This window comes from Odocoileus virginianus, chromosome 20 (genome assembly GCF_023699985.2).
Source record: "Odocoileus virginianus isolate 20LAN1187 ecotype Illinois chromosome 20, Ovbor_1.2, whole genome shotgun sequence".
Taxonomy (NCBI): domain Eukaryota; kingdom Metazoa; phylum Chordata; class Mammalia; order Artiodactyla; family Cervidae; genus Odocoileus; species Odocoileus virginianus.
Window position 1 is genome coordinate 15,216,812 of NC_069693.1, and position 13,442 is coordinate 15,230,253.

Sequence of the window (13,442 nt, forward strand, 5' to 3'; positions counted from 1 at the left end):
GAAAAGAAACATTATCAAAAGTACTGAGAGAAAAGAGCTGTCAATCTAGAATTCTGTCTCTGGGGGAAATGCCCTTTAGGAATAAAGGTGAAATAAGGATAGTTTCAGATGAAAAAAGCCAACAGGATACATTGGCATGGACTGCTTTAAAAGGAAAACCAAAGTTAATTCTTTAGTAAAGGAAAATGATACTACAGGAAAACTTGGAATGTCAGGAAGAAGTAGAAGCAATAGAAATGGTCAAGATCTGGGTAAACATAATAGACTAGTCACCTTTTGATTCTTGAAAATGTGTATTACAGTTGAAAGCAAAAATTATAACATTGATGAGATTTTCATTGTATGTAGATTAATACATATGGTTAACTTTTTAAAGCATAAAGGAGAGAGGGTGAAGAGACCAACATGGTGGGAGGTTGCGATATTCCACCTGAGTTGTGAAATATTCTGGTTAGGCTAGCATGTTTATTGTACTCCCTACAGCAACCACGAACAAAATTTGCAAAGACATATACTCAAAAATCACGAAATCAATTAAAATGGAGTACTAAAATAATACTCAAGTAATCCAAAAGGGAGCTGGAAAGGGAAAACAGAGGACCAAAAAACAGAGGGAACAAATAATAAAATGGTAGACTTAATGCCAAACATACCAGCCATTACATTAAATGTACATGTGATAAACACGAAAATTATCCAGATTTTCAGAATTCATTTTTAAAAAAGATCCAATTATATCCTGTCTATAAGACTAACATTAAAGATGCATATAGGATAAAAGTAAAGATTGGGAGGAGGGAAGGTATGCAACACAAACACAAAACAGAGATGTGTAGTTATATTGATGTCAGGCAGAAAAGATATCAGAGTGAGGATAATTAGCATGGATAAAGAGGGACATTAAACAATGCAAAAAGGGACAATTCAATGAGAGGACAAGAATGCTAATTGTATGTGCGCCTAACAGAAACTTCGAGATACATGAGTCAAAACCTGAAAAAAATAACAAATGAACAAATCTGCAATTATGTTTGAAGACTTTAACATTCCTCTCTCAGTAACTGATAGAACAAACAATTAGCATGTACATTGAAAAACTGAATATTATCAAACAATTAGATCTAATTGCCATTTATAGAACACTTCACCCAACAAAAGCAGATCATATTCTTTTCAAGTGCACATGGAACTTCATCAAGATGGACCATGTCCTTCATCATAAAACTAACAAATTCAAAGGATTTAAATCATACAAAATCATATTATCTGATTGTGGTTTGCAAAACTCTAATGTGCGCCCCCAACTGCAAAAATAATTCCTGTCCCTAGTGTACAATCCTATATAATCTCTGAGACTGTGACTATGATGGGATATCACTCCTGTGATATTTTTGGTATAGTTGATCTTAAGAAGATTATCTGGGTGGACCTAACCTAAACACATGATGAAGCATTTAAATGTGGTTCTAGAGGTCAGAGACAGAGGAAGTCAGATACAAAATATGAGTGTGGTTTTGATGGAGGGAGATTCTCTGTTCAAGGCTTTGAAGATGAACAGGACCACATGTCAAGGAATGCAGGTGTGCTTTCAGTTCAGTTCAGTTCAGTCCCACAATCGTGTCCGACTCTTTGTGACCCCATAATCGCAGCACTCCAGGCCTCCCTGTCCATCACCAACTCCTGGGGTCTACGCAAATTCATGTCCATCGAGTCAGTGATGCCATCCAGCCATCTCATCCTCCGTCATCCTCTTCTCCTCCTGCCCCCAATCCCTCCCAGCATCAGGGTCTTTTCCAATGAGTCAACTCTTTGCATCAGGTGGCCAAAGTACTGGAGTTTCAGCTTCAGCATCAGTCCCTCCAGTGAACACCCAGGACTAATCTCCTCTAAGATGGACTGGTTGGATCTCCTTGCAGTCCAAGGGACTCTCAAGAGTCTTCTCCAACACCACAGTTCAAAAGCATCAATTCTTTGGCACTCAGCTTTCTTCACAGTCCAACTCTCACATCCATACATGACCACTGGAAAAACCATAGCCTTGACTAGACGGACCTTTGTTGACAAAGTAATGTCTCTGCTTTTTAATATGCTGTTCTAGGTTGGTCATAACTTTCCTTTCAAGGAGTAAGTGTCTTTTAATTTCATGGCTGCAATCACCATCTGCAGTGATTTTGGAGCCCCCCCAAAATAAAAAGTCTGACACAATTTCCACTGTCTCCCCATCTATTTCCCATGAGGTGATGGGACCAGATGCCATGATCTTAGTTTTCTGAATGCTGAGCTTTAAGCCAACTTTTTCACTCTCCTCTTTCACTTTCATCAAGAGGCTTTTTAGTTCCTCTTCACTTTCTGCCGTAAGGGTGGTGCCATCTGCATGTCTGAGGTTATTGATATTTCTCCCGGCAATCTTGACTCCAGCTTGTGTTTCTTCCAGCCCAGCGTTTCTCAGCATATAAATTAAACAAGCAGGGTGACAATATACAGCCTTGACGTACTCCTTTTCCTATTTGGAACAGTCTGTTGTTCCATGTCTAGTTCTAACTGTTGCTTCTTTTTTTTTTTTTGACTTGAATACAATTTTTATTTTCTCATTTGCTTGTTTAATAGCAACTAGATCAAAATCTAGGTCTTAAATAAGTCTTACCTTTCAAAGGAGCCACGTGGGAGGGCTAGCCAATTGGGTAACCCCATATGCAAAACAGAAAAAGAGACACAGATGTACAGAACAGACTTGTGGACTCTGTGGGAGAAGGCGAGGGTGGGATGTTTCGAGAGAACAGCATCGAAACATGTATATTATCTATGGTGAAACAGATCACCAGCCCAGGTTGGATGCATGAGACAAGTGCTCAGGGCTGGTGCACTGGGAAGACCCAGAGGAATCGGGTGGAGAGGGAGGTGGGAGGGGGGATCCGGATGGGGAATACATGTAACTCCATGGCTGATTCATGTCAATGTATGACAAAACCCACTACAATATTGTAAAGTAATTAGCCTCCAACTAATAAAAATAAATAACTGTTGCTTCTTGACCTGCATACAGATTTCTCAGGAGGCAGGTCAGGTGGTCTGGTATTCCCATCTCTTGAAGAGTTCCCCACCATTTGTGGTGATCCACACAAAGGCTTTGGCATAGTCAGTAAAGCACAAGTAGAACAATTCCTGATATTTTTCAGTTCTAGAATTTGTTTGATTTTCTCCAGTCTCTTTCGCTTCAAATGGTTTCCAGTTTCTTCACTAAAATTTTCAAACTTGTTTGTGTCTCTGCATATGGTTTGCAGGCTTATATCTAATAATGCCAATGCTGATGGTTGGCCCCTGCCCCTAAGTGTGTGTCTCAATTTGATCCCTGCCACTACACAGGCACCTGCAGCTAGCCTGCCAAATACATGGGTGTGTATACCACTGGCTTTGGTCACCACAGATGCCTGCTCTGGTACCTAACCACTGGACACACAGGTGTTGCTGAGAACTGCTGCAGTACTTGCACTGTAAACAACTCCCTCCCACCCTGCAGGTGTCGATGTGGGCACAGTGGCCCCCCCATACCACCCCACTGCCCCCCGTATGCTGCCTCAGTGTCTTCTATTGATATAGTTCAGGTAGAGCTGCCTGATTTCTCTCCCTTCTTAATTTCCCCTTATCATCCCCCACAATCCTTCCCAAGACCAGTGACCCTATCCGTGTCCTCCATAACACCGTTTCTGCCCCTTGTGAATTTAACTTATCCCTGCCCTCCAGAATGCTTTATTGTTCCCTGATGACCTCTAGACTTTTGCAGCTATAAAGACATCTATCTCCTTGAAATACCCCATCCTTCACTACTCTCTCTGTCCCCCTTCATGACCTTCCCATAAAACCTGCAGCATGTCACCCTAACAACTCTCGTTTTCCGCCTTTAATCCTCTCCATTCCCCTGTGCAGGTCCTCCCTTAACTTGAGCCTGGTCCCCTGCCAGTCTTTTTTTCTACATTCCCTAACCAATTCTCTTCCCTCTTAACCCCTTCTCTGTCCAAACTGGATCCTACTAGCTCAATCCCTTAACTTACTGCACTCTTTCTAGATAGCACTCCACTTACCTCATTAAGGCCAAAGGGCCATGCCTCCAATTCCTCAGGACTGGAGAGTACATCAGGGTGTGATGCCATCAGGGTGGGCTCTAATCACTGATATTGGCTTCGATTGAAATATAAAGGGCAGAGTCCCAAATGTTTAGTCCAGATTTCTGCTCTATTAGAGGAATATTGGGTTCTGTCACCTAGGAAACTTCTCAATAAATTGAGTGGGATTTCAGTGGCATTTATCCTCCAGTTGGAACTCCTAACTGGTTCAATATATAGAAAATGTGAGTCTAAGTCACAAGTATATTCCTGATTGAGCCTCTGATTGGTTCCAGGCATGTGAAAGGCAGGATTTATTAATCCACTGAACATATTTGTGGGTCTTTAAAAAGTATTTATTTATTTTGGCTGCATCAGATCTTAGTTGCATCATGTGGGAACTCCACTGAGTCATGTAGGATCTATCCTTCCAAAACATAGCTCTCTAGTTGTGGCACGCAGGCTCAGTAGCTGTGGTTCTGGGGTTTAGTAGCTATGAGGCATGTGGGGTATTAGTTCTCCTTTTTTGTTGTTGTTTAGTTGCTCAGTCCTGTCTGATTCTTTGTGACCCCAAGGACTGTAGCCTGCCAGGCTCCTCTATCCATGGGGTCTCCCAGGCAAGAATACTAGAGTGGGTTGCCATTTCCTTCTTCAGGGATCGAACCCACATCTCCTATATTGACAGAAAGATTCTTTACCACTGAGCCACCCAGGAAAGCTCCATTTGTTCCCCTGCCAGGGATCAAACCTGCATCCCCTGCATTGCAAGGCAGATTCTTAACCACTGGACCACCAGGGAAGTCCCCATTGATCATATTTGAATTTAGGAGCTTACTGTGTGCCAGGCCCCATGTTCAGCCCCCAGGGAACAAGTGGTGGCCAAGGGAGACAGGACTGTGGCTCTCCTGGAGTTCACAATTCACAGGGGAGATGGAGATCAACAGCCAAATAAACAAGGTGCCTTCAGGGTGGACCGATGACTGTGAGGGGAATAAATAGAGAGGCACTGAGGACAAGTGGAAAAAGAGAAAGTTCTCAGCAGAGGGGCCACCTGAGCTGAGATTGGCTGGGTGAGATAGCCGTGAAGAGATCTATGGGAAATGAAAGGGTTCCAGGCAGGGAACAGCAAGTGCAAAGGTGCTGAGTTGGGAGTGAGTTTTGAGTGGCTGGAGTTGGGGAGGCCTGAGGGGAGAGTGTGAGGGGGGTGGGGCAGAAGCAGATCAATCAGGGCTTGGACATCGGAGTGCGAGATTGGGATTTCATCCTGTGAACCACGGGAACCTATGGGAGGATGTGAACCTGAGAGAGGTGTCAAATGATTTAGGTTGTGGAGAAACTCTGGCTGCCCTGTGCAGAATGGAGAGTGGGGAGCAGCAGGTTCTTGATTTGCCAGGAACCTCAGACCCTCCTAAGGCAGACCCTGGGGGTGAGGGCAAGCAGTGCAGGCCTCAGAGAGGTGCCCCCTCACTTCCAACCTTTACAGGAGTATTCTCTGAGATGAGGCGTGACTGGCTGTGGCCTGTCTGTTTTCTGCCCTTGGGCTAAGCTGGGGACCTATTCTTCCCTGCTCCCAGTCAGCTTAGGTCTGTAAAGTTCAGAGTCCTCCCCAGGAAAAGCCAGCATTACCTTGGCCAGATGATCAAGGTTAACATTATTTGTGACAAATCATGTTGATATGATGTAGTCTTTGATAATATGTGATGAAGGGTACACTCACCTCTGGATGTTCTTCCTCAAACCTATAATCTCCATCTAAGTGTGATGAAAACATTAGACCAACCTGAAGTACAAATTAAAGGACATTATCCAAATACCTGACTCCAAACAGGTTTTTAAATTTTAGCTATGAGTGTGTAATGACATTATCACTTTGATTGTTATTTCAAATTAGCATGCAGTAAAGCTGACTTGGTATAAAGTTCAATGACCTTTATACACCTAAATATAGATTTAACTACCATCAGAATCAGGATTCATCACCCCCCAAATATCTCCCTTGTGCTCTCCCTTCACAGTCATCCTCCCCTTCCTCTACCCTTGGCCACCACTGACCTGACAATATAGTTTTGTCTTTGTGAGAGGACCCTGTCAAGGGAATCACACAGTGTTAACCTTTTATTAGTCTATGCTCCGACCAATAATGCTGAAGAAGCTGAAGTTGAATGGTGCTATGAAGACCTATGAGACCTTCTAGAACTAACACCCAAAAAAGATATCCTTTTCATTATAGGGGACTGAAATGCAAAAGTAGGATGTCAAGAAATACCTGGAGCAACAGGCAAATTTGGCCTTGGACTACAGAATGAAGCAGGGCAAAGGCTAACAGAGTTTTGCCAAAAGAACACACAGGTCATAGAAAATACCCTCTTCCAACAACACAAGAGAAGACTCTACACGTGGACATCACCAGATGGTCAACACCAAAAACAGATTGACATGTTCTTTGCAGCCAAAGATGGAGAAGCTCTATACAGTCAGCAAAAACAAGACCGGGAGCTGACTGTGGCTCAGATCATGAACTCCTTATTGCTAAATTCAGACTTAAATTGAAGAAGGTAGGGAAAACCACTAGACCATTCAGGTATGACCTAAATCAAATCCCTTACAATTATACAGTGGAAGTGACAAATAGATTCAAGGGATTAGTTCTGATGGACAGAGTGCTGAATAACTATGGATGGAGGTTCGTGACATTGTTTAGGAGGCTGTGATCGAGACCATCCTAAGAAAAACAAATGCAAAAAGGCAAAATGACTGTTTGAGGAGGCCTTACAAATAGCAGAGAAAAGAAGAGAGGTGAAAGGCAAAGGAGCAAAGGAAAGATATTCCCATTTGAATGCAGAATTCCAAAGAATAGCAAGGAGAGATAAGAAAGACTTCCTCGATGATCAATGCAAAGATATAGAGGAAAACAATAGAATGGGGAAGACTGGAGATCTCTTCAAGAAAATTAGAGATACCAAGGGAACATTTCATGCAAAGATGGGCTCAATAAAGGACAGAAACAGTATGGACCTAACAGAAGCAGGAGATTTTAAGAACAGGTGGCAAGAATACACAGAAGAACTACACAAAAAAGATCTTCACAACCTAGATAACCATGATGGTGTAATCACTCACGTAGAGCCAGACATCCTGGAATTCAAAGTCAAGTGGGCCTTAGGAAGCATCACTATGAACAAAGCTAGTGGAGGGGATGGAATTCCAGCTGAACTTTTGCAAATCCTGAAAGATGATGCTGTGAAAGTGATGCACTCAATATGCCAGGAAATTTGGAAAACTCAGCAGTGACCACAGGACTGGAAAAGGTTAGTTTTCATTTCAGTCCCAAAGAAAGGCAATGCTAAAGAATGCACAAACTACCACACAGTTGCACTCATCTCACACACTAGCAAAGTAATGCTCAAAATTCTTCAAGCCAGGCTTCAACAGTACTTGAACCATGAACTTCCAGATGTTCAAGGGTGGATTTAGAAAAGGCAGAGGAACCAGAGATCAAATTGCCAACATCCGTTGGATCATCAAAAAAGCAAGAGAGTTCCAGAAAAACATCTCTCTCTGTTTTATTGACTATGCCAAAGTCTTTGACTGTGTGGATCACCACAAACTATGGAAAATTCTTCAAGAGATGGGAATACCAGACCACCTGACCTGCCTCCTGAGAAATCTGCATGCAGGTCAAGAAGCAACAGTTAGAACTGAACATGGAATAACAGACTGGTTCCAAATCGGGAAAGGAGTATGTCAAGACTGTATATTGTCACCCTGCTTGTTTAATTTATATGCAGAGTACATCATGAGAAATGCTTGGCTGTATGAAGCACAAGCTGGAATCAAAATTGCCAGGAGAAATATCAATAACCTCAGATATGCAGATGACACTACCCTTACTGCAGAAATCGAAGAAGAACTAAAGAGCCTCTTGATGACAGTGAAAGAGGAGAGTGAAAAAGTTGACTTAAAACTCAACATTCAGAAAACTAAGAATGGCATCTGGTCCCATCACTTCATGGCAAATAGATGGGGAAACAGTGGAAACAGTGACAGACTTTATTTTGGGGGGCTCCAAAATCACTGCAGATGGTGACTGCAGCCATGAAATTAAAAGACGCTTACTCCTTGGAAGAAAAGTTATGACCAACTTAGACAGCTTATTAAAAAGCAGAGACATTACTTTGCCAACAAAGGTCCATCTAGTCAAAGCTATGGTTTTTCTAGTAGTCATGTATGGATGTGAGAATTGGACCATAAAGAAAGCTGAGTGCCAAAGAATTGATGCTTTTGAACTGTGGTGTTGGAGAAGAGTCTTGAGAGTCCCTTGGACAGCAAGGAGATCCATCCTAAAGGAAGTCAGTCCTGAATATTCATTGGAAGGACTGATGCTGAAGCTGAAACTCCAATACTTTGGCCACCTGATGTGAAGAACTGACTCATTTGAAAAGACCCTGATGCTGGGAGGGATTGAAGGCAGTAGGAGAAGGGGATGACACAGGATGAGATGGTTGGATGGCATCACTGACATGAGTTTGAGTAAACTCTGGGAGTTGGTGATGGACAGGGAGGCCTGGCGTGCTGCAGTCCATGGGGTCACAAAGAGTTGGACACAACTGAGTGACTGAACTTAACTGAACTGAACCTTTGAGACTGGCTTTTTGTCACTTGTCACTTGTCACTTAGAGATTCACCCAAGCTGATGCATGTATGAAGTTCATTCCTCTTTTTTAAACCTTTGTTTTTAAAAACAAGTTTTATTTATTTATTTTTGGCCGTGCTGGGTCTTCATTGCTGTGTGGGCTTTCTCTAGTTGCAGAGATGACAGCCACCTTCTCACTCTGTCCTCATATGGTAGACAGAAGGGAAGCAAGCTCTCACAGTCTCTTCTTATAAGGGCACTAATCCCACTGGGATTACCCCACCCTCATGACCTCATCTAATCCTAATTATGTCCTAAAATTCCTATCTCTAAATATAATCACACTAGGGGTTAGGGTTTCAACATATCAATTTTGTGGGACACAACTCCATCCATTGTAATGATCAAACTCCCTACTCATCTCTTTCTTCTTCTTTTAGCCACTGAGTTGTGTCCAACTCTTATGCAACTCAGTGGACTGTAGCCGGCTAGGTTCCTCTGTCCATGGGATTTCCCCAGGCAAGAATACTGGAGTGGGTTGTCAATTCCTTTTCTAAGGGATTTTCTCGACCCAAGGATTGAACATGCATCTCCTGCATTGCAGGTGGATTCTTTACCACTGAGCCACCTGGGAAGCCCCCCTATTCATCATAGAAATCTAAATTAAAGCAATACAGAGCTATTGTATAGCTTCTCACCCACCCAGCACATTGTGTGCTGACAAGAAGACAAAGAACAATCCTTTCACAGGCTGGAATTGGAAGTGTGACTTAGTGAAGCCTTTGCAGAAACCATCATAGTATGACGACCACAAAGTCCTTATACTTTGACCCTGCAATCCCACTTCTTGGACCCATTTTCAAATGGAACTTGCTCACTTGCACAGAGAAGCACGCCCTTGGGTGTTCTTGGCAGGATTCTTTGTGGCGGCCAACAGATGGAAATCATCTTTATATCCAACTAGAGGGTCCCCACAGTAAAGTTTGTAATTCCTGATATGACCCCCAAAGCTGTTATTAAAAAGAGGGAGAGAAAATCAGGGTATAGGTTCTCATCTGTGGAGAAGTAACTGGGAGAGGGCATGGGTGGGGGGTCTTTTGGTCTGGGCCTTGTTTTCAGGTGCAGGTTCCATGAGTATGCTGTGTGTGAAAGTGTATTGGTATACATGTATGGTTAGGCATGCTTATGCACTTCCATAAAAATATTTTTAAAAAATAGGAGATTCAGTGTACTCTTGATTTCAGTGAGACTCAGATTCCCAAACTCTTCATTTCAGTGAGAAATCTAGGTCTCTCGAGGGTTCTTTGGGAGTATTTCTTGGGTGGGAGAGAACTAGTTTTCTCTTCTTAATTCACATATCTGTGAGAAAAGAGGAACCATGCATACAGTTCTCTTTCTGACCTGAAAATTCAAAAGCACATCTCTCATTCAGGAAATAAAGAATATCAATTCAAGGATTGTGAAGTCACTTGAAGTAAGGGATGGGAATGGGGAGGGAGGTGGGAGGGGGGTTCAGGATGGGGAACACATGTAAATCCATGGCTGATTCATGTCAATGTACGGCAAAAATCACTACAGTATTGTAATTAGCCTCCAACTAATAAAAATAAATGAAAAAAAATATTGTTAAGACACTTGAAATAAGTTATATGTCTTATCAAAACTGAACACTGAAGTTAAAAATCACAGTCATAGGACATGGTAATAATGTTGCAGTCTGAGTGTCTTAAAGTTTGTTCAGTTTTCTGGGGTTAGATATAAACTTGGATGAGGCCAACTCATGGTGTGGAACAGAATCTGCTTTCCTGCAGCTGCTCATTCTTTTGAGATTGTCCTTGTTATCCTTCTAACAGTTCTTTAACCAGAAGGAAGAAAGGCACACAGGTTCATGCCAATGCTGGAATCACACCCTCTTCCCTTGTTGCTCAGATGAGAAAGAATCGGCCTGCAATGCAGAGACCCAGGTACAGTCCCTGCATTGGAAAGATCCCCTGGAGAGGGGAATGGCTACCCATTCCAGTATTCTTGCCTGGAGAATCCCATGGATATAGGTGACTGGTGGGCTACAGTCAGTGGGGTCGCAAAGAGTTGAACACAACTGAGTGACTAATACTTTCACTTTCCTCTAAAACCAAGGGAACTATTAATATCAGCTAAAACCCAGTGGCATTAGCTTCCATTGATGGTTCTCACCTGAGTTAGTAGTTACTATGGTGTTTGAATGGTTGTCAGTTTTCTAATGATGCATAAGAAATTTCCACAAAGTTAAGTTTGTTAACTTAGAGTTCTGTGTAGGTCAGAATGGCTGCATTCTCTGCGCACCATTTCACAAGGTTAAAATCAAGGTGTTGGCCTGCATTCTCATTTGGAGCTAGGACACTCTTCCAAATGAATCATGGTTACTGCAGGATTCAGATCCTTATTTGTTGTAAAACTAAAATCCCCATTTCCCTCCTGTCTTTCAGCTGGGGGCCACTCTGAGTTAACGGTTGTCTGCATTTCTTGCCACGTGATCCTTTCTGAGTTAAAGCTAGCTGGGGAGAGTCTTCCTTGCCTCTAAGCTGCCTCCTGCCTGGGAATCTTTGCCGTAAAATCCAGTCCTTTTTAGGAACTCATCTGATAAGGTTAGACCCTTTGAAGATATTCTCCCTATTTTACCATTAACTGATTGGGGATTTTAGTTACAGCAGCACACAGATTGGTGTTTAATGACAACTGGGAGCAGGTATATGCACAAGAGAGCAGGAATCTTGGATTCCTCATCTTAGATTCTGCCTAACACAAGGGCGATTTCTTATTTCCATCACTCCATCAATATGTAGTAGATGGCATTAAACTCAAAAAAGACCTTCAGTTGTGGCATATGGGATCTAGTTCCCTGACCAGGGATCAAACTCAGGCCGGGAAGTCTTAACCACTGAACCACCAAGGGAAGGCCCCCGCCTAGTTTTCTTAGGAGGTTTGTCTACTTCTTCACTCCCACAGCTCTTGGGTGGGGTCCCTGGTATTCGCTCCAGCTCTGAATGCAGATAGGGATCTGCAGGAAGCAGGAGCCGGAAGCCACTTGCAACTAATGCCTTGCAACTATGGCTTTCAACTAATGCCTATCAGGGTGGGCGGAGTCAGTGTCCCGACCGAGGATGGAGCACCCTGTGAAAAGTGAAAGAAGCCTGGGAGGCTACAGTCCAGGGTCGCAAAGAGTCGGACACGACTGAAGCACCTCAGTACGCAGCCACCCTCTTGAATCCTGGAGGAACTGAGCAAAGCAGGACCACGCCCCCTCGCACGGGCAGCCAATCAGGACCTGCTCTGATTTCTCCATTGTGAAGTACTGGCCCTTGATGGTCTGGGGTCTGAGTCTTGGGATTCTGGATAAAACAAGGGGAGGTGTAGTGGGTTTGGCTCTGTTTTGAAGATACTTGGAGTCTTTTAGGGTAGAAAAATCATGACCCCGATACCCGCTGACGCCGGCGCGCCGCCCCCCGCCCCGGGCGCGCCGCCCCCGGCCCCAGGCGCGCCGCCCCCGGCCGCAGGCGCGCCGCCCCCGGCTCCAGGCGCGCCACCCGGGGCTCCAGGCGCGCCACCCGGGGCTCCAGGTGCCGCAGCACCAGAGGTTCAACAGACGAAAGAAGAATTGTTATTTTATGCCCCGGAGTACACGTGTTTGACCGTCGTGGCCTTTATTTTATTCCCTCCCCTGGGAATACCAGCTCTCGTATTCAGCGGAAAGGTAAACCAGTGCCTGGGCCCATCCTGTCCTCTACCTGCCCCCTTGCTGTCCCCATTGCATCTGCTCCTGTCCTGGGATATGGGGAGGGGTTTTCCCTCCTGACTGGAGAGATGTCTAGCCATTACCCAGGGTTTGACAAGGCTGGACTCAGAAACCCAAATCTAAAGCTCCCATTCCTACAGACCAAAGAGGCCAACAAGAAAAGCCAATGGGAAGAAGCTTATATCAACTCGGGCCGAACTGGTTGGCTGGATGTATTCGCCATACTCATCGGTTTAGGCATCATTTATTTCTTAGTACTATTTGTCTGAAGTCCAGGCCCAACAGCCAATTGGTTCACCCACCCCAACAGGACCAGCTCACCAAAACACTGACCAGCCAAATCAGCCACCATGCAAGAAACCAACAGCTGGATATTCCCTAGCCAGAAAACCTACCAGCCAAGGAGCTCAACATTCAAGCAACCCACTAGCCCAGGAAAACATTATGCTCTTGGCCTCCAGCTCTGTCGTTATCCATCTTGGGGATCTTCACTTTGATGCTCTAGATGCCTTAAGCTCCTTGGTACTGGGCTGCTCTTTCAGGAAAATATTTATTTAAACCAATAAAATCTAAGGGTATGTTCCAGCTTCTCCTGTGTGAACGTGTGTGTGTTTCTGAGTCATTGTCTGTGTTTCTCTAGGGCTATGTGTTTCCCAAATCAGGTGAAAATCAGAATGACCTAATGGTGAAGCACAGAGACATAGAAATCTGGTGGATGTAAGTCTACATCCCACTTCTGACACTTTAAAAACTGTATATCCTTGAACAAGATAATTTTCTGGAAACTGATTCCTTTGTAAAATAGATATAATAATTGCCAATATAGAATGATATTTAGAAATTTGAATTAATGTTCTCTAGGTTCATTCAAACTGGAATTCCAGGCTTCCAGTGTCTCAGAGAAGGGAGGGACAAATAGAAACCTCCTCAACTTTTG

At 43.7% G+C, this 13,442-nt stretch overlaps 1 protein-coding gene across 1 annotated transcript; it reads left to right on the forward strand.

The window, feature by feature from the left end:
* Window positions 1-12,071: 12,071 nt before the first annotated feature.
* PMIS2 (PMIS2 transmembrane protein) lies at window positions 12,072-13,095 on the forward strand. Its single transcript, XM_070451864.1, has 2 exons — window positions 12,072-12,463; window positions 12,646-13,095. Exons 1-2 carry the CDS (start codon window positions 12,179-12,181, stop codon window positions 12,772-12,774), a joined length of 414 nt encoding a protein of 137 aa, XP_070307965.1. The 5' UTR covers window positions 12,072-12,178; the 3' UTR covers window positions 12,775-13,095.
* Window positions 13,096-13,442: the final 347 nt, after the last annotated feature.